This window comes from Onychomys torridus, chromosome 12, assembly GCF_903995425.1.
Source record: "Onychomys torridus chromosome 12, mOncTor1.1, whole genome shotgun sequence".
NCBI classification, from domain to species: domain Eukaryota; kingdom Metazoa; phylum Chordata; class Mammalia; order Rodentia; family Cricetidae; genus Onychomys; species Onychomys torridus.
Genome location: NC_050454.1, coordinates 6867268 through 6889867, shown reverse-complemented (window position 1 = coordinate 6889867; position 22600 = coordinate 6867268). Strand labels below are relative to the sequence as shown.

Sequence of the window (22600 nt, the reverse complement as noted above, 5' to 3'; positions counted from 1 at the left end):
AGTGGCTTCTTCCTTAGGCCTCTCCAGTGGCTCACAGATGCTGGGATTCTCACTGGGTCCAGAGCTGGTCTTTCTTGGGTGTACAGACCTCTGCGGCAACTCTGTCTGTGCCTTGACCTCCTCTTCTTATACAAATACTAGACAGATCATTTTAAGATCCACTACAATGTCTTTATTAGAATGTAATCTCCTCTGTAAAAGTCTCATCTCCAATTACAATCATGTTCTTTTTGATTAAGTGTTTAAGACATCTTTAAATTACATTTTTTTTTTTTGCTTGTAAGAATTTCATACATCTATACAATGAAATGTGATCGTATCTGTCCCCCTTGCCCGTTAAGTCCCATTAGTCCCTGCATGTGCATGGGTAAAAGGACCATCCACTAGGGCATGGGAAATTATCAGTGACCACATGCTCAAAAAAGATGTCTGTGTGTCATGGGCACAGGCATGCCTTGCTTTGCATTGGAGATCAGAAGACAACTTCTGATTCTCTCCTTCTTCTACCTGGATCTCAGGAATGAACCTTAAGTTCATCAGTTTTGGTGGCCAATGCCCTTACCTGGATTCTGTAAGCACAACCACATTCTTCTGCACTAAAGATTAGGGTATCATTATACACATTCAAGGAAGGATGCAATTCATCTTATAACACATGATAATATATAAGACATTTATTTCAGGTCATATGCATAGTAATTCTTTGGTGATAGGAGTGGCTGTTAGCACTTGGCCTGTCTGAAATTTATTATTTTTCTTTCATTTGAGAAGCTGATATATCAGTACATGATCTGTCTACATCTGACAATGCCATGAGGTAATATCCCTTAGTGTTCTTTGTAAAAGTAATTGGTAGGAAACTGTTGTTTTATATATATTTATATAAATGCATATATACATATACACCACACACACACACACACACACACACACACACACACACACACATATATATATATATATATATATATATATATATATATATATCCCTTTTTCTCTTTGACAATATGTGCATTGTACTAAGGAATTTGCTGTTAGCTTCTCTACATTAAAGCTGATTTGGAAGGTAGCATTTGCGAGTCTAGTGATTGTTTTCTACTTGAAAGATCACAAGCATCCTCATTTCCTACCACAGGAAGACAAAAGGTTAGTCATTGGCACCCATGCAGCCTCACAGAGTGCACGGATTAATGACAGTGTAACAGAATCATCCCTCGTCACTCCTTTCAAGAGCAGACAGCAGAGATTGCCTCTATAGTCTGCGCAAGTGTTTGCGTGAAGGAAGGATGGCTGCTCATCCCAGTGTGTGACAGTTTCACATGGTCTTCTAGGCAGAAGAGCTGAAATGGCAGCTGTCAGGTGAAACTCTTCATTTGACTGGCTTGGCTGAAGTTTTTCTAGCTTGAAATTGGACATAACAGTCCTATCCTCAATATGTAAAATTTCCTTTCCTTTTTTTCCATATTTCTTTTTTATTGAAAGTAGATTCTTTTCTCAGACAATACATTCTGATTATAGCTTCCCCTCTCTCCTCTCCTCCAAGTGCTTCCCCACCTCTCCTCACCTCTAGATCTATTTCCTTTCTCTCTCTCATGAGCTCATAGGGGAGGGGTTTGATAGAGAACTCCAAATTAGACTCTCTTGCCATATAATGTCTGGCTGTGGGTTGCTGCATCGGTTCCCATCTGCTGCTGGAGGAAGCCTCTGATGATGCCTGGATAAAGCACTGGTATATGAATATAGCAGAGTGATCATTTTGTTGATTTCGTTTTGATCAGCAGTGTTTAGTTTTACCCTAGGGTTCTGAGCTATCAACTCTGTGGTGCTTGGTTACCCAAGCAGTGTCAGGTATGAGTTCCTTCTCATGGGCAAATCAGGCATTGGTTGGCCACTCCCACAAGTTCTGTGCCACCATTGCCCTAGAACAATTTTTTGTTTGTTTGTTTTTTTTTAGACAGGATTTCTCTGTGTAGCTTTGCGCCATTCCTGGAACTCGCTTTGGAGACTAGGCTGGCCTCGAACTCACAGAGATCCGCCTGCCTCTGCCTCCCAAGTGCTGGGATTAAAGGTGTGTGCGACCACCAACCAGCAGCCCTAGAACATTTTAAAGGCAGGACAGATTGCAGGGCACAGATTTTGTGGCTGGGTTGGTGTCCACATTTCTTTTTCAGTGGCCTGTAGAGTACCTTCCCATACCAAAGACATTAGAACATAGGGGTGAAGGCTCCATGTAGGCATCAGCTTGAGTTTTTCATGTTCAATGACTTATATGAATGTTGTCCTCTGCAAAAGGACCATGCTGTCAGTTTTCATGGAGCAACCTTTTGTCTTAGCAACAGCCTGGGTTGCTGGGGATTTCCAAGAGACCCATTTGACCAACACCTCAATTGAATGTAACCTAGTCCTGCCACTGGAAGCCTCACCTGTCTACAAGACATGGCCAGTTGAGATTTTATATCCACCATTACTAGGAATCCTCATTAGGATCACCTTCATAGATTCCAGAAAGTTTCCATCATTGCATTATGTTTCCACACTACCCCCAAAACCCCACCAATTCCAGCCTTCTCTCCCCACACTCTCTCCCTTAACCCCATTTCTGCCCTCTTGATTCCCTCACTCCCATCCCCACTTGCCCCCAGTATACCTGTAAAATATATTCTATTTCCCTCTTCAGGGAGATCCCTGCATCCACTCTAGACTCCTCTTTGCCCAACATCTCTGATCTACACAGACTGTAGCTTGATTATCCTTTACTTAATGGGTAATATCCACTTCTAAGTGAACACATATCACATACATCTTTCTGGGTCTGGGTTACCTGACAGGATGATTTTTTTTCTAGTTTCAGCCATTTTCCTGAAAATTTCGCTATGTCTTTTCTTCCTTCCTTCCTTCCTTTTCTCCTCCCTCCCTCCCTCCCTCCCTCCCTCCCTCCTTCCTTCCTTCCTTCCTTCATTTATTTACTTATTTATTTATTTATTCATTTATTTTTAACAGCTGAGTAATATTCCATTGTGTAAATGTACCACATTTTCTATATCTGTTCTTTGGTTGAGGGACATCTATGTTGTTTCTAGTTTCTGGCTGCATGAGTAAAACCACAATGAACGTGGTTGAGTAAGTAACCTTGTGGTAGGATGGAGCATCCCTTGTCTATATGTCCAAGAGTGTTATAGCTGGGGCTTGAGGTAGATCGATTCCCAGTTTTCTGAGGAACCACCATATTGATTTCCATAGTGACTATACTAGTTTGCACTCCTACCAGCAGTGGAGAAGTGTTCCCCTTGCTCCATATCCTAGCCAGTATGAGCTGTCACTTATGTTATAGATCATAGCCATTCAGCAGGTATAAGATAGAATAAGCTTTGATTTGCATTTCCCTGCTGGCTAAGGATTTTGAACATTTCTTTAAATGTTTCTCAGCCATTTAAAAATTCCTTCGTTGGGAATTCTCTGTTTAGATCTGTTTCCCATTATTAATTGGATTATTTTTTTTTGATACCCAGTTTCTTGACTTCTTTATATATTTTCGATATCAGTTCTGTATCAGATGTTGGGATGGTAAAGATCTTTTTTCATTCAGTAGGCTGCTGTTTTGTCCTATTGACAATGTCCTTTGCTTTACAGAAGCTTTTCAGTTTCATGAGGTCCCATTTATTAATTGTTGATCTTAATGCTTGCACTATTGATGTTCTGTTCAGGAAGTTGTCTCCTGTGTCAATGAGTTCAAGGCTATCCCCTACTTTCTCTTCTATCAAGTTCAGTGTACCTGATTTTATGCTGAAGTATTTTATCTACTTGTACTTGAGGTTTTTTTGCAGTCTGGTAAATATGAATCTGCTTGCCTGCTTCTATATGCAGGCATCTATTTTGACCTGCACCATTTTTATGAAGATGCTGTCCTTCTTCTGGTATTAATTTCTGGCTTCTTTATCAAAAATCTGGTGCCCATAGATATATAGATTAATGTCTGGGTCTTCAATTCAATTCCGTTGATCAATGTGTCTATTTTTATGCCAATATCATACAGTTTTTATTACTACAGATCAGTAGTAAAACCTGAAATCAGGAATGGTGTACTCTTATTGTTCAGGATTGTTTTAGCTATCCTGCATTTTTTTGTGTTTTCCATATGAAATTAAAAATTGCCCTGTAAGGTCTTTAAAGAATTGTGTTGGAATTTTGATGGGGATTTCATTGACTCTGTAGACTGCTTTCGGTAGGATGGCCATTTTTACTATGTTAGTCCTACTGATCCATGAGCATGGGAGATCTTTCCATCTTCCGATGTCTTCTTCAGTTTCTTTCTTTATTGTCTTAAAGTTCTTATTAAATGTATCATTTACTTCCTTAGCACCAATTTCATTACGTCCTGTAAGTTTAGGTATGCTGTGTATTCATTTTCATTGAATTCTAGAAAGTCTTTAATTTATTTCTGTCTTGACCCATTTTTCATTCAGTGGAGGGTTGTTTACTGTCCATGAGTTTGTAAGCCTCCTATGTTTCTGTTGTTGTTTCTATCCAGCTTTAATCCATGGTGGTCTGAGTTCTTTCAGTTTTCTAGCATCTGCTGAGACTTCCTTCGTGTCAAAGTATGTGTTCAGTTTTGGAGAAAGTTCCATGAGGTGGTGAGAAGAAGGTATATTCTTCTGTGTTGGGGAGAAATGTTCTATAAATATCTGTTGAGCCCATTTAGTTTATTATATCTGTTAGCTCCAGTATTTTTCTATGTAGTTGTTTCTCTGGATGACCTGCCCACTGGTGAGAGTCGGGTATTGAGGTCTCTCACTATCAGTGTGTTAGGTCAATATGTGGTTGAAGCTGTAGTAGTGTTTCTTTTACAAAAGTTTGTGCTCTTGCATTTGGGGCATAGAGGATAAGGATTGAAATGTCATCTTGGCTGATTTTCCCTTTTGATAAGTACGTATCGTCCTTTCCTATCTCTTGATTAGTTTTGGTTTGAAGTCATTTTGTTAGATATTAAAATGGCTATACCAGCTTGTTTCTTAAGTCTGTTTGCTTGGAATTTCTTTTTCAGACCCTTCACCCTGAGGTAATATCTATCCATGATGTTGAGGTGCGTTTCCTGGATGCAACAGAAAGATGGGTCCTGTTTTTCACATCTGTTCTATTGGTCTGTGCCTTTTTATTAGGGAATTGAGATTGTTAGTATTGGAAGATATCAGTGACCAATAGTTGTTGATTCCTATATTTTCTGGTTGTTGTTGGTGTTGGTAGTGGTGATGTGTGTGTGCTTCCATTCTTTTGATTTTGCTTGTATGAGATTATTTATTTCCTATGTTTTCATGTGTGTAATTACCCTCCTTAGACTGGAGTTTTCCTTCTAGCTTCTTCTATAAGGTTGGGTTTATAGATAGATATTGTTTAAATTTGACTTTGTCATAAATAACTTATTTTCTCCATCTATGGTAATTGAAAATTTTGCTGGGTATAATAGTCTGGGCTGGCATCCATGGTTTCTTAGAGTCTGTAGCACATCTCTCCGGGCCCTCCTGGCTTTTGGTATTCCTACTGAGAAGTCAGGTGTGATTCTACTAGGTCTCCCTTTATATGTGCCTTGGTTGTTTTTCATTGCAGTTTTTAATATTCTTTCTTTGTTCTGTATGATTAGTGTTTTGATTATTATGTGGCAAAGGGACATTCTTTTCTGGTCCAATCTATTTGTTGTCATTTATGCTTCTTACACCTTTATAAGCATCTCTTTCTTTAGGTTAGGAAATTTTCTTCTATGATTTTATTGAAAACATTTTCTGTGACTTTGAGCTGGGTTTCTTTTCCTTCCTCTATATCTATTATTCTTAAGTTCCGTCTTTTCATGGTATTCCAGACTTCCTGGATGTTTCGTGTCAGGAGTTTTTTAGATTTAACATTTTCTTTGATGGACGTATCCACTTCTTCTATTGTATGTATCTTTGCCTGGGATTTTCTTTTCTATCTCTTGTATTGTGCTGGTAAAGCTTGCCGCTGTAGTTCCTGGTAAGGTTCCTAAAGCTTTAATTTCCAGAATTTCCTCAGTTTGTGTTTTCTTTATTGATTCTATTTCCAATTTCAGGTCATGAACATTTTCATGTATTTCCTGATATCGTGTGCTTATGTTTTCCTGGATTTCTTTAAGGGATTTATTAATTTCCTCTTTAAGGACCTCTATTATATTCATAAAGGCTGGTTTAAGGTCTTTTTCTTGTGCTTCAGCTATGTTGAAATATTCAAGGCCTGTTGTAGTAGGATAGGTGGACTCTAGTGGAGACATATTGTCCTGACTGTTGTTGATTGTGTTTTTACATTGGTATTTCAGCATCTGGGTTTGGGATAGTTAAAGGTCTAGGTGCTGATTTCTGGGTTTGTCTTGGTTGGGTGAATGTTTTGTTTCTTGGTTTCTGCTTTCTCTCTGGATTTTCAGAGAGTGTGATGACTGTGTGTTGCCTCATTTCTTGGCCTGCTCAGATGGTCTGTGCATAGGGATGCCTGCTGGTGTTTAAGGATGGGTAATTGAGATGAGTTGGGGCAGGGGAAGCATAAGTCTTTGTGATCAGTTGAGGATGGGGTCAGAGAGGAAAGGGAGACTACAGCAGGTTTCCAAACACAGATGAGGATGAGCCTGGTGGGATTGGATCTGCAGAGCAGCTGGGGAGCTGGGGCTCTGTGTTCAGCCTACTTGTTGCCCTGGGAGGGGTGGCCCTTGGGTTAGCAGGGAGTGCCTTCTGGAACTGGGCTCTGGAATACAGAGACAATGTCAGGGGAGGGATGCGAGGAGGGGATGGTCTGTGGGATCCACAGGAGATGTGGATAGAGGTGAGGGAAGACTGAAGCTGGTGTTCTGTTGCAGTGCTAGGGATGAGACTCCAGTGTGGGGTCTGGGGGAACAAAGAGGAGGTGTTCAGGCAGCCTGCCTGGTTTTCTGGCAAGCATGGCCTGTGGTTTAGCAGAGCACCCCTGCTGGAGTTGGGTGCTGGGACACAGGGAAGTGCAGGAGGAGGGCAGTCAGGAGGGAAGGTCTCTGAGATCTGCAGGTTATGGGTGGGGGTGGGGGTGGGGTGGGTGGATAAGGTGGGGATGGGGGTGGGGGATGGGATCTACAGTTGGTGTTCTGTTGCAGAGCTAGGGGACAATTCTGTGGGATTGCATCTGGGTTGAGAACTAGCTGGGAGACCTGGCTGGAAGCAATATGACTTCTTGTTACCTGCCACTCAGTGGGATTGATCTCACTTATGCCATGGTGAAAGCAAGTGCCCTAGACTTTCCTCTGCAGCCAAATGGAGATGTTTCTGGAAAGGAATTTTTAAAAGATTCCAGTGATCCTCTTGTTCTAAATGTCTTATGTATGTCTTCAAACAACCACATGATATATACTTAACTTTCAAACTCCATTCCAATTTGTCCTAGACTATACAGAATTCTTCAATATTCTCAGTTACTCTAAAACCTACTCCCTTCACATATATTTCCAGTAAACTCATTCTCACAGGTGGGTGAGTCTTTGCCCACATGTCTTGCTCATGGTAACTGTATTCCAGCAGTTATACCTGAAATGCCATCTTTCTTATGTTCCCTTACAGACATTCTGGAGGCACACTTTCCTATTCATACCTGCAATGTTCTTTGAATTTTCATAGTAAATGTTTTTACTTCTCTTATAATTGCTTACTTAATCCTGAATTACAATGTCTAATTTTTCATCCTATCGCCCAGATTAACTAATGAAAAGTAGGGATTACCTCAGTTTACTTTCCATTTCCTGTGTTGGTTTAAACACAGTAATAAGCTCATAGTCACCAATAATGTGTTGGTGTCACATTAGGGGACAGGAACTAATAACACGAATTTTCAAAGTGTAGTATGTCTTATCGGTGTCATTTGATCGAGAAAGAAGATTGAATTCTCTGTTTCACTTTCCCCATGTCTTCCTTCATTCTTATCTGTCTGCTGTGTGGGTCTGAAGACTGACTTGCAAATCTATTCCTGTGTCTACATCTGTGTCTGAATGTTTATCCCTAACAAAGCGGTTCTTTCTCTTTTTTATTGAACAGGACAGAAAGCATCACATGGGGGAAGGAATGATGGATTTCTTACAGAGATCTGTAACAGAGTTTTATAAGGGATAAGTTACTGCCTCCAACTGATCCCAACTGACCCACATAACAAACAAACAAATTATGATGCAATATCCAAATGATGCTTCTGACACTTATGGTGGATATTCATTTTATAAGATTGCATTAGACCTAAATTTGCTTGTTTTCAGCAAATGGTTATTATACTACACATACAAATACACACACATTACTACGGGCTGGGTTGTGGAAGAGTACATAATTTAAAATTACAACTGGGAATTATTTAGGTTATAAGTTGGTGGCAGGGAAATCCAAGGCAAGTAAGATTGATTTGTTACATTTCTCTCTTATAGAAGGGTTAAACAAACAGGCTGAGTAAAGAGTTGGATGTCAGTCTTAAGTCTTCAGTCATCTCAAGATGTATTACTAACCTTGGCTTTGAGGTCAAGGAGAAGTTCCAGTCTTTTGCCTTGGATTTCCCATGCAATCAACTTTTATAACCTAAATAACACACAGCTATAATGTTAAGTTATATACTCTTCCATGCCCCTGAACCAAGAATAATGTGTGTATATTTGTAAATGTAAGAGAATTTGTTACCATAATCTATTGCCACACAATCTTACCCACCCAGTTGCAGCCCAGGGCTTTTCTTAAATATCGAGCGGTTTGAGTTCAGAGATGAAGTTGAGACTGAACCTCAGGACATCTGAAAATACACAGTCGATAGTACCATGTACAAAGTTGGAACTCTGGAGTGGCAGACTTTTCCTAGTAAAAACCAAACAGTCGACAGCTAACCTCTACCACAGTGTCACATTTCAAGGAGGAAGTGAAACAATGTCAACCCACAGTATACACAAATTCAAGCTCAGAAACCCGAAGTTTTTTTAACTACGGAATATAATTTCACAGTCTGTTTGATATGATTTTTTCCTGGCTTATTTTTTTTTTAAATAAATTCAAACCAGCCTCTTAATTGGAGCACTCTCATAGTCCTTTTTTATATTCATTTGCAACCACTTTGCAAATTTAATTTGGCTTATTCTGGATGGATGGTATTGCTTTTCAAGGGATATATTTTTTTAGGTTTAACTTTTTAGCATATTCATTGGTTTAAGTGGTAGATATCTCATTTTTCCAATGAAAAAGGTGGTTTGGCCATTTTGTCTTAGATGTCATGGTATACTACAAAGCCTAATGGCTTTGGAATTAGAAGAAAGATGATGAGTTCTAGCTCCTCTGTCAGGGTGCATACAGCTGTAGGGCTCTTCCCACACAGACTTTCAGTTGTCCTAGTCACGTAAGCATAGATGGGGTTGAGGTGTTGAACAGAATGGTTGCCAAGGAACACTGTACCACATTTTAGGATTCTGATATCAGTTTGATGACAATTTTATAGTCAAAGTCATTCTTCAAAGTTAGTGACATTTACCTTAGTCAAATAGAGTCTCAGAAACTTGATTAGTCTTTTGAGACATTCTGAAGCAAACAGAAGTTTTTGGTTAAAAGAGTTAGAAAAATGTGGAATACATTATGCCCCTTATGAAGATTCATAGTACAGCAGTACAAAGAAGATTCCAGATACCGTACCCTCAGGAAATATGATTCACTTGCAAGTTTATCTTACACTTTGTTTATTAATAATAAAATGGTTGTGTAGGTCTTTAATCACCCAGGGGAATATACTTCTCAAGATAAGAGCTATCTGTAAGTTTCCAATCATTTTTCCTTCCTGGGTTATACTGTCACAGGTATAATCACTGATGAGATCCTTAGCCTGGAAGATTTTCTTTCTACCTTCTTTGGTTCAAAAACCTCTAGTATGTCTCAAGTGAATACTTGCTGATGTTCAGTTGACCAGATTAAAGTTAATGTTCTTCACTGCTAAGAAAAAAACACTTCTTGCATCAAACATAACCTTATTCACAATGAAATGAGTTCCTCCAACCCACAAACTGTGCACCCATAAAGACTCTTGTAATTTCTTTACTGTTTCTGCCATATTCCTAGTAGATTACCTTTGACATTTTAAAGTTACCCTTGATTTTACATTTTTTTTTTTGGTTACCTTGCTGTTGTTATTTTTAAAAGGGAAAATTCCAGATGTTTTCCTGAGTCTGTTAGTCTCCTCCAAGCGTATTCTTCTCCCAGTTACTCCTATGACAACCAGGCTCTTCCCACAACTCAGAGAATGTCATCAAGTTAATCAGATAGCCCCCGTCTCCTATCACCTGATGAGACATGAAGCCTTCTATAGCCAGCACTGATAAATTAGTTCATATTTTTCAAAGCCTTTTTAAAAAATAAAACTGGATATATTGTTCATGAACACACTTGCTCCCATTTATACATAGACCCAAACGTAGACCAATCACTTCCCCTTTTCCAGGAATGAAACCTCAAATCTCAGCTTCATGTGTCTGGCCTCCACTTATCTAGCTCTATTCAGCTGTGCTTCTGTTTCACCAACACATGTGCATCGCTCCTGTTGCTGCTCCTCTTGTTCTGCAGTTGATGTACCACACGCTTTCTGTTCTTCAAGACTGTCAATCCAACCTGCATTCCAGGACATCTTTCTGTCTGCAGCAATGTTGGCTGCCAACTATTCATGCTGCCACTGTACAGATTTTGCGTGCTCTCTCTCTTCCTTTCTTCCTTCCTTCTCTCCTTCTTTCCTCCCTTTCTCTCTTTCTTTTTGTTGTGTGTTGTGGGGTGTGTGTGTGTGTGTGTGTGTGTGTGTGTGTGTGTGTGTGTTCTCATGTAGGTGGGCATGTTCATGTGCACATGTGTGGATGTGTGTGTAGAAGCCCAAAGTTGACCTTGGATATCTATCTACTGTCTGTCTGTCTATCTATCTATCTATCTATCTATCTATCTATCTATCTATCTATTTTTTGAGACTGTGTTCCTCTGAGTAGCCCTGACAATCCTGCAACTCATTCTGTAGACCAGGCTACCCTCCAACTAGGAGATCCACTTACCTCTCTCTGCCTCCCAAGTACTGGGATTAAAGACATGCACCACCACCTAGCTGGAAAATTCACTTTATTGTATTGAGGTTTCTATCTACACCCAAAATTCACCAATTGCTGCTACTCTGGCTGCTCACCTTACCCCTTGGATTGACTTCTCTGTTTCTGGGTGATAGGATTACAGATGGGCACTATGTCTACATGGCTCTTAGGAGGGTGCTGAAACACTGGAACTGTAAATCCTTTCTCTACCAAGCCATCTCCCTAGCCCCAGAGCCTTTCTTCTGGCTATTGACAATCCATATGTTCCTAATGAGATTGTATCTAATGAAAGGCCAAGACCATTGATGTGGTTTGAGTGAAATAACTGTCACTAATAGGTCCATGGACTTGAACACTGGGTGCCCAGTTGGTGGCGCTGTTTGAGGGCTTGTGGAGCCTTTAGAAGGTGCAGCCTTGCTGGAGGAAGTACTCACTTGGGGGGCCTTGCTGCTTTGTAACCCCATCTTACCTGCTGTTAATCATCTTCTTCCTGTGTGTGGTAAAGTTATAATCAGCTTCCTGTGCTTGCTGCCCGCGCCATGCCTTCCTGGCCGTTATGGAGTTTCCCTCTGTAATAGTGAACCAAAATTAACAGTTTCTTCTCCAAGTCACTTTTGCTCACGGTATTTTGCGGCAGTGTTAAAAAGTAACTTACACAGCCATGTGACATTATTGTATGTTACTCAGAAGTGTTTATATTCAAAAGAACTACCAAAGTCCTTTTGCTGAAGAAGCATCTTGCTACACGGATGACATTTGTACTAACTCACCTTGAGTTTGGGAGAACAGCAAGTAAAACCCTAAATATGTGTTTGTGAATGTATATTTCAGTTAAAGTTTTCCCACACATTTTTATTTCGTGTGTATGTGGGGGTAGCCGGGTGGGGGATTTTTGTCATGGCACCTACACATGTGGAAGTCAGAGAACTACTTGCTAGTGTTGATTCTCTCCTGCGACCACGTATCTCCCAGGGGTTAACAGGTTTCCAGGCTCGGTGGTCGAGGCCTCTACTCTCTGAGACATAGGTCCTAATCATAGTCCTGCTACCAATTTTCTGGACAAATCTTTTACTACCTGTCAATAGAACAATGGGGACTATATGATTAAACAATGCTTTCAGGCCAATTTCCCTAGGTTTATTGGAAGTGAGTGTTTGTAAAACCAGTGACAGGATTAACACTACCTGACATGTTTAGACCCTAAGTATATTTTCTCAAATTTAACATTCACAGAAATTCAGATAACCTGCCATTTTCTTCAAGTAGATTCTGTGGGCTGAAGCACAGCGAATGCTTGTATTGATATATGACCTATAGATATAGTAGGGATGTTTCATTTGCTCCCTAGCCCAAAGGACACTACAGTGGCTGGATGATTGGAAGGCAGGAGGTGTGAAGCCAGAGGCATTTATGAAACACTGAGACACTCTATCACAGACACTATTCCTTAGTGAGACCACGTGGCCAGGCATATTTGGAGAACATTCTAGGCAGCTTGATATGTAAAGTTCTCAATGACCTCAGACTCTTCTAGAAGTTTTCTCCAGGAGGGGTTTGGAAGTAAACTTCTCTTTGGCTGTTAGCCATGGTACATTCTTTTGCATATGCTGAAATGAGTCCTTGGAAATAAGTTTTGAGGGCAATCTCCGCATTCTTCTAAAAGCAAAGGTTTATATTCCATAGAAGAATTTGGCATCTTTCTCATACCAAAACGGTATGAATGGAAAAAAAATTGGAGTTACTGGTTTGCTTTTCCTGCATTCCCTGGTGAAATAGTTGAGGGGGAATATTAATTTTTCTTTGTGAAATAGGGAGTGTAACAGATTAGAAATTGTAATGATGAACTTATTTATATGTTCACAAACCCTCAAAGCCTTTTTAAGAGATGGTGTTGACAGAACATCGCCAATGTTGTTCCAGCACTGTGACAATGTCCAGCAACCCAGTGACCAACTGGTCATTTATTTTCCCTGACCCCAGGCCTCCCTTTGCAACCCCCTGGAGAATTCCAAGTGTTTGTGTGAAAAGGGGGAACAATAACCCTACACTTTGCTTCCTACTCCCCAGCCCCCCAGTCCTTCTTGCCTGTGACAAAGAGCTGAGCCTGTCCTTGTGTCTTCTCAGAGACTGGTCCCACAGGCACATTAAAACAACCAACCAACCAATAAACAAAAAAGCCAAATCCTTCTATTTTGTTTTCAAAATAGTCTCAAGACCAGAAAAACCAGTGCCAAGTCTCTATTAAGCTATTACAACTGATGATTTTCAAGGAATATTTCAGAAGCAGAAATCGGCAGATGATGGTCTGTCAAAGTGCACACAGTCAAGTCACTGTGACGTTGCGCAGGTTCAAGGAGATGTGATATGGATGCAAATACCACAAAGCATGACTCAGAGTGAGCAAGCAAGGAACTGGCCTTTAAATCTAGGAAAGCTGTGACCAGAACTCCACAGTGCATCACCAGAGAAAGATAACACTTGTCTCCACTTGTTGTCATGAAGAAAACACATCCACAGTATCATGAAGTTTATTAAGAGTGACGTCACCTCAGCACAACTTTCTACTTGGTGCTAAAAATCCCTGTTTATATAAGGTGCCTTTTTACTTAATGATCTGCCTTCAGGGAGTATCTTAAGGCTAAGGATTTATCTCTAGATTCTTGAGGAGTTTCACATTCCTATTTGGGGACACCCAATAAATGACCACTTCCAGTTTCATTGTAATGTGTATTGCAAACTATATCACAACATACAAGGGTCAATTCTTATTATTAACAACTTTTACAACTATATTCTCCCTGTTGCCTTCATGATCAGAGGAACTCAGTTCTGATACAGTAGAGAGGGTTACCAGATTACTACTTTGTTGTTGTTGTTTTTAATAGACTAAGGTGAGAGATTCTTTGTGCATTGAAACTGTGACTCCTGCAGCATTTACAGGTTACTCACCAAAGTGTGTTATGAAATCTGCAGCATATACTCCCAGAAGATATTTCCAGGGAGCACTAAAATTTTGCCTCCAAGAACAGTAGCAGGAACCAAATGTCAGAGAGGTCTTGGCACACACTGTCTTTTCAGTAACCATTAGTCACCCTCTGACACCTCGAGGGAGACTGCTGGACCAGCACCACAGAGACCAAGATGCCTGCTTTATTGCTCATTTGATCTCTGCCCTTGTGTTTAGAACTGAAACTGCCAGGCTCATACTAATAAACCACATAAACTGATTTCACTGTATCCAAGACCAGGATGACTGGTCCACATTCCATTACCAAGACGGATCTGTGCCCAGCTGCCACCCAATATTTTTCTGGGCTTTGTTGTTGTTAGAAAGCTAGACACTTTGCAGATGGCTTGAACAATGTTGTCCAATTAAGCATGCACTTAATTTTGAATAATACTCTGTAGTTTAATTTTTTTAAACAACAAGAGGTAGTGGTTTGCATTGCCTGGTAACATGGGTCCCCTTTATGTAAGTACCTCCTAGAAAATTTAGCTGATGGGTGGAATCCAGATGAGTTCACAGTGTATCACATCCTTGGTGGCAGGTCACCATCAGTGTTTAATGTTAACATGTAAGCATAGGAGATCACCATGCGGTAGAAACAGCAGGCGTCTTTTAATCAAACTCTGCACATTAAGTAAAGGAAGGAAAGCTTGTAAGCAGTTGGCAGATGAGAGCTATTTAGACAGCCCATTCCTTTCCAACTTATTCCACAGGGGAAATGATACTCTTCAGAAATCTTGTTCCCCCTTAATCCTCACCAAATAGCATTTTGAAAGCCATAAATATTTACTCATAACCATGGATACATTCTTAGACCAACATTCCATAAATACAAGGGTAATTCATTTTCTACACTAGCATGGACACCTAGTTTCTGAGTTACCGTGAGAACTTTCACACCAGAAATTTCTGAGTGCTCTACATAGAGATGTAGGAAAGAAATAGGATGTCTAGAAATTGAAATAATTCCCATGCCCAAAAAGTTTTTGAGTTTTCTGGATTATAGCAACTCTTTTGGTAATTAGATTTTGAAATGGAAAATACAATAACCCAAAGACAAATGCTTCACTTTCAGTGTGTTATACTAAAAATTCACTATATCATATCTAATATTAGTGACACAAAATTTAGTATTAAACTTCACAAAGTCAAAGCACAAAAACAACACAGTTTTTATGTGTGCCCAAGGGATGCTGAAATTAATTTTATGAATTTGTCAGAAGAGGCTATTATCTCCCACACTGAATTAGGAAAGTAATTCCATGGATAGGTATTTTTAAAATTATGGTGGTAATCTGACATCACTAGGAAATAAAATGCTGAGTCATTTCAGATGGTTGCTTTTTTATTCTCTACATATCTGATGCTATCCTAATAAAACTTTAGGGCTTTCCTAAAATAAAATATAATTCTCTTAAGTAACTTGACTTTAACATATGCTAGACAATAATGTACAAGGTTAGTTTAATTCAGTAGCTCCAACTAATTTCTAAATTGTATTTCCCAATTTATGTTTTCTCAAAAATGCTTTTAATTTTTTCCAGTGTTTTCGAGCTGTGCATTTACTTATATGGTCTGGAAAAGAAAAATCAACTTAGGTCAATAAAAATTTGAAGTAAATTTGGAGACTAGCAAGTGAAATATTTACCACCAACAACAAAATTCTGGTGGCACAGCCTGTATCCTGAAGGTTCCTTCAGTAAATGAAGACTGCTGTGGCTGGAGAGGAGGCTCAGCTGGTAAAAATGCTTACTGTGGAAAAACAAGGACCTGAGTTTGATCCCAGTACCAGGGTAAAACTTGGATGGATGATGTAGATCTGGAACTCCAGAGCTAAGGAGGCAGAGACAGGCAGAACTCCTCCTGAACTCAGTGGACAGTCAGCAGAGCTCGCCCATAAGCCCAGTTCAGTGAGAAGCCTGTCTCAAGAAAGACAAAGAGAGGTAGAGGGACACCCAGTGCTGACCTCGGGTCTCCACACATGCATGCACGCTCACATGCACACCAACCTGTACTTCTTCTAATGGTATGCTTGCATTTCTGCGTCCATTTGTCCTATCTTGTTCCTGAGTTGAAAAACATTGTTATAAAGTGGATGGGTGAAGGAAGAGGAAAAGAAAGGATGGAGGGCAAACAGGGAAAAGGTGACTCAACTCAGCTGTCTTTTGTTTATTTTGGGAAAACCCCGAACTGGCCCTGAGTTACTGCTGTGCCTTTCTGACTATTACAATATCTTGTCTCCAGACAACAGCCTTGGTGGGTTATCATTTAAAGATGTGTACAACATTTTGTTACACCTCTTCTTTAATGTCTTTAACAGTTAGCTTCCTGGTGCACTTAGCATGGCATCCAGACTTTACCATGCCCTCTCCGCCATCTGTCCTGTCACTCAGCTCTCCCACCTTGCTCTGTTCTGCCCTGCTTTTAAAACCCACCTCACTTTTCCAATTCAGGGCCTGTGTACACTTCCCTTTTCTTTCCCTAGGGTGGTCTTTCTCCTCTTATGACTGGATCCCCTGCTTTTAGTTCTCAGCTACAAAGCTGCCTCGCAGTTTCTAGAGGAATTTATTCATAGGATGCCTCCTCCAGTCTAGCACATGCATGCTCACAGCGTTGGTCATTAATGCCTTTTAGCACATAGCAAGGGCACAAATGACTTTTACTATCACTTGAGATTTATCTGCTCCTGGAAGCATCTAGAAAGCAGGGCCTTTTTTTGCTTTGGGCCACATGGATCTTTTCATTAACTCTCTGAGGTGTCAAAATAGGGTGTGCAAAATGAACGTTTGCAAAAATCCATGTGTGGAGGAAGTAAAGAACTTGCATTACACTGGGTTCCTGGATTTACATGTGATCTGTACAGTGTGTGGAAGTTCAGCTCATCTGGGCAAGCTTGCTTGATGACAGAGTTAGACTACAAAGACGTATACCTCTAGCTTTAATCGACAAGCTGTTGAATGTCATGGTGCAGTATCTGAAGTCTCTGAGGCTGGTAGATGGCTCCTGAAGGTGCGTGCCTGTTCAGGGCATGCTCTGCAACGTCTTTGAACAACCTGTAGAAGCGACCTGTGTCAGGACTGCGTTCCCTCACTAGCCTGCCAGCGTGACTTCTGCATGTTCACAGGGTGCTGATTTCATCAACATTCGGTTCTTTTTGCACACAGCATGACTGCTCCATACCATTTGGCTTCTAGGCTGGTGGTTTTCCTCTTTCTTCCGGAGCTGAGTGACGTGAGCCGGCACTTTCTGAAGGACGCTCTTCCCCACACTTCCCACAGTTCAGTGGGCAGTGAAAAGTCAGATCGCCTCCTCTTGTCAGACCACTCCACTTTTCCCGGTTGTGCTTCGAGTCACAGTTTAGTTTTCTGCTTCACAGAGTGAGCCTCACGTCAGAGTTCCTTCTCTATGATTTGTTACTGTGCCCATGTGGGGCCTTTAAACGCAGTTTGGGCTTGTGGGTAGTTCATTCTTTAGCTAAAATCTGGTGCTTACAGGACCTTGTTATAATCTTCACCCAATAAATGTCATTGTGTGTAGCATATGCATGATCACTTGTCCTTTTATTACTATGTACCTCTAAAATGGAGTGCAAATACATGAAGCCTATGGTTACTCTGATGGTTGAATTTATAGATTCTGGCAGACAGTTTTAGTTTCCTGAACTGGTTTGCAGTAATTTAAAAGCCAGGAGCAGAGCATGAAGAAATTTTATGGTTCAGTGTCAGGTCATAGAATTTCCTTCTAATATAAGCTCATGTGCGCAGGCACAAACACACACACACACACACACATACACACACACACACACACATGTAGGATGGTGCGTTCTGCTCTGGGTTATGTTATAAGGAACAAAAACAAATAAGCACACAGCCACTGCAATCAATTTAAGAAAAGGAACTCAGTGGTCACCACTGGTGAATGCTTTATGAGACTCATGCTCATCTGTGATTGTCTGCATTGGGAACAGGAGTGTGCACAGTGACTTCAGAGATGACTCTGTTACATTCTCATGCTGTTAGCGCTGCTCAGCACGAGTATTACATCATACCTTTGGGATGATGTAAAAGATGCTTCTTTTCACTTTAGGTAGATAATTGTGTGTGTGAAATGTAGGTAGAAAATACTAAGAAAGGTAAAGAAGTTATAGGTTCCTTTTCACAGAAAGCCAGTCATGCAGATATACTTGGCTATCACAGGGCAGAGTGTGGTCAGTCCCAGTGCAGGGATAAGATGATATTGATGTTCTTTTCCTGTCACAGTAGGTCTGAAAAAGCATTTCTTTAGACAGTATTCAAGCTTGGCCTTATGAGATGTTAGATTTCAAAAAGAAAATAAACAAACAAACAAACAAATGACATGGACAAATACTATCTGTATCAGTGGACCAGCCTGATCCAAGATGGGATGGGGACAAAGTAAGGATCAGAACTATCAAACTGTGTCCTGTGAGTGTTCATGCTTCAAGCTGCAGGCCCCATGTATCCACGCTAACCTGCTTTATTCATCACTGTTGGTTTGGCTGTTACCCAAAGGCAGTTTCCATGGAGACTGAGTGCATACTGTATCCATATAAATGCTGTGTTCATGGGTACTACTCACTCTACGCTTTGATAATGGGAGCAAACCCACATTATTGAACTATTATTTTTGAAACATTCACACAGAAGACAGATAATCCATCTAAACCCCACTTACTGTCTTGGGGTGTGCAATTTTTAATTCGCAGTCTTTGCTCACTATGTGACACAAACATTTAAATAAGTTTTTCCACATTCACTTGACCAGTCACTTTGGATTTATACACAGTTGAGAACTAGCTCATCTTCTCAGTTCCCATACAGACATCACCATGTAGATGTTCAAATATATTATATTTCTGTGTAATCGTGTTTGTTAAATTGAGAAAATTAGAATTGAACAAGAAAGCAGATACAAAGTCAGTCATATGGATGACCAAAATATTTCTGGGTGTGCATTATGACCTAATTTCAGGTAATATCTAAAGGAGAAATGGTCCACAGTTAATATGAAAAGGAAGTGAATGAGTTAAAGAGGTCTTGGTTTTAGTATTAATTAGAAAAAGTACGAACACCAGGTCATAAATTAAGGCTGTGTATGTCTACTGTAGTGAAAGCTGTTTCTTTGTGTATTTCCACAATGCAATTGCTAAGCACCTGTGAATTCACTATTTCTTTGGGGTTTTTTGGTTTTGTTTTTTTGTTTTGTTTTTGTTTTTTTGGTTTTTCAAGACAGGGTTTCTCTGTGTAGCTTTGTGCCTTTCCTGGCACTCACTCTGTAGCCCAGGCTGACCTCAAACTCACAGAGATCTACCTGGCTCTGTCTCCTGCATGCTGGGATTAAAGGTGTGTGCCACCACCGCTCAGCTCTCTGTATTTCTTAATCACTGAGTAGCTATTTTGTTAGAGAAAGACTCAGTTGAATAGTTTTATGATGTTGGATGACTTTGAATTTATGTTTCAATAACAGTGATTTCATTTCTTCGTATTTTATGATAGATAAACATTCTTTTAGTTTTAACTATAAAAATATAATTAATATAAATGTTTACATCTCTGATATGAAGAAAGTGAATCTTTATATAAGTATTCTTCATGACTTAAGCAGAAGCCAAAATGTTTTTTACATTGAATGAATTTAACTCCACTTAGTTAAAAATATCTCTTTATTTCACCATGAAGAATGGCACAGAGAAGTTTATGTATGTCAGGATGATGATTATTCAAAGTCTGTCATTTTTGGTGCTAGAGAGATGGCTGCATGGTTAAGAACATGTATGGCTTTTACAGAAGACCTGAGTTCAGTTTTCAGAGCCTAGGCTAGGCTGCTTACTACCACCTATAATTGCAGGTCCAGGCATCTTTCACCCTCCTTTGGCATCCATGGACACCAGCACTTACGCACATGGTTAAAAACAGTCCACCCCTTTGCATTAATGAATCTCAAAGTTACAAAGTTGGCCTCTTTTCTTGCAGTTTACTTTTTTCAACTTCCTTTTCTTTACTCTGTAAAGCTGAAGATCTAATATGGTGGAGGGAGATTTTACCCAGTTCCATCGTTTAGAAAAACCATAGGTGTATTTATACTCTCATCATTAACATGAAATTATGAATCTCCATATTGACATGTAAAGTAAAGGGCAACAACCGTGGCTGCTATTTGTTTTGAATAACCATAAACCACATATGAGGGTATATGATCACTTTCCTTAAAACACAGATATGTGGAAAAACAAGTGAAGAGAATAAACTGGGAATAAATCCCATTTATTCTTTCACCAGGACCAAAGTATCCCCATATAATCTCATGAATAGTTTATTAACAGCATGAGAGACAGAGGCTGAGCACAGTATAGCAGCAAATATGTATCTATATATTCACAAATAAAGTGTGTGTCTGTGTATATGTGTGTGTCTGTGTATGTTGATGTGTGTATGTGTGTATCTGTGTCTATGTGTGTGTAGATGTGTGTGTGTGTGTGTGTGTGTGTGTGTGTGTGTGTGTGTGTGTGTGTCTGTCTGTCTGTCTGTTTTACCTGGAATCCTGTTCTAATCACTTCTCTACTCTGAGACTTTGGGGTGGTCTCATTAGTTCTCGAAGCCAGGTTTACAAAACCTTTCCTTGATTGCATCTTTTTCTTCCACAGCTTAACCAGCTGGACAAGGCCATGGAGGCAGCCCACACGTTCTTCATGGCCAACCCTGAGCACATGGAAATGCAGCAGAGCATAGAAGACTATAAGGTGACGGCAGGGATGGAAGCCTTCCAGCTGGTAGATCGAGAAGCTAGGCCACATCTGGTGAGTTCTGGGCACCCCTGTCCCTGCCACAGGAAGCTAACTATACCTGCTTCATGGGCTCCAAGATGAATCATATAATGGAGTCATAGATCAAGTTCAGTCTCAATGTGTACTGCCTTTCATACGTTTGAAACAGATCAAATATTGTAACCAGAGGTGAAACTATATTTGATTTTCTGTATTAAAATTTCAATAATTAAAAATTGAAGTTGAGAGAAATGAAAATTCTCTTGGAAAAATCAGTTTATGGTGAAGCCTAAACTTCATGAAGTTATCTGTCTCTTCCATGAAGCCTCGGCTCCTACCAGCGCTTTTTTATACCATATTTTTTAGTTAATAACTTATTTTTTGACAGTTTACCCAGTGTAAATCTTGCATACTGACCACCTTCCACCCCAGACTTTTACCTTCTCCCTCCTACCCTTATGTACCCCCTCTTTCCTTTTTAAATCTGTTTCTCACATTCATATTCATGTCTGTTTGTTTGTGACCCCGAGTTTAACTGTGCCAGTCTGTGTGAGCAGGGTTTGCAGCTTTCTGTGGAGACGGCTTGGCCCAGCACTGGGTGTGTAACTGAAGATGATGGTTCCCCTCATTCCAGAACCTGTCAGTACTCAGGACCTGATCTTGCAAAGGTTGTGCACAATCATTCACAGATGCTGTGAGTTCATAAGTGCTTGTCCTATCATGTCCATGGGACACGGCTTCACCCCAGTCCTTCATGATTTCTGCCTCTCGCATTCTTTCTGCCCCCTATTCCTTGATGTGCCTTGAGCCTGGCAGGAAGGAGATATGATATCAAGGACCAACATGTTATTTATTAAATGGTGTATTGTTTATTCTCAGTGAGTTTCTGTGCCTTGGCTAGTTTTTCTTGCTATTGATATCTAACATTATTCCCTGGTGGTCAGACAGAATTCAGAATGTTATTTCAAGTTTCTTGTATTTGTGTATTTGTTGAGGCTTTTCTTTGTATCCTAATACAAGTCCTATTTTGGAAAACGTCCTCTGAGTTACTGAAAAGAATGTGTATTCTTTAGTGCTTGGATGGAATGTTCTGTAGATGTCTATTAGTTGATACCATGTCTTGCTATGTTGCTATGGCTGACTCAAGTAATCCTCCTGCCTCAGCCATTTTAGTATCTAGAATCATAGAAGCCAACTACCATTCCTGAAATTTAACACACGTATTTTTCACCTAGAAGTGAAGCCAGTGTGAATTGTTCATGGCTACACCATTTGTCTTCCGACTTCCAATATGCAGGATTTCCCCTTGAACCTGGAGCGTTCAATTTGGAGTTTGAAAAACCCACACACTATTCTTCTTCTGATAAAATATTATTTGAAATCACATGTGGAAAGGCCTTCTTGCCCCATTTTTTTTTTTTTTTTTTTTTTTTTTTTTTTTTTTTTTTTTTTTTTTTTTTTTTTTTTTTTTTTTTTACCTTACCATTCTCAATGTGTGAACTCCAAAATATACTTTAGAAGGAAGAATTAATGGACCAAGGCTTGGAAGTGATGGCACACTTCTAACCATATTTGCTATCCCGCTGGTGTTCCACGCCTTCCCTACAGCAGAGAGAGTATAGACTACCCCTGAGTGTGTGCGCAGAAAGTAGATTGACTGACACTGTGGTAGTCCTTGACATTTATCTGAACCCGTGCCAGTCACAGTGGA

The 22600-nt window shown here is 40.0% G+C and overlaps 1 protein-coding gene across 1 annotated transcript in view; it reads left to right on the top strand.

Annotated features, from left to right (window-relative positions):
- P3h2 (prolyl 3-hydroxylase 2) overlaps positions 1-22600 on the top strand; it is a 152261-nt gene that overhangs the window by 97614 nt on the left and 32047 nt on the right. Inside the window, exon 2 of the mRNA XM_036203770.1 lies at positions 20770-20922. Coding sequence (XP_036059663.1) covers positions 20770-20922 — 153 coding nt within the window. The remainder of the gene's footprint in view (positions 1-20769; positions 20923-22600) is intronic.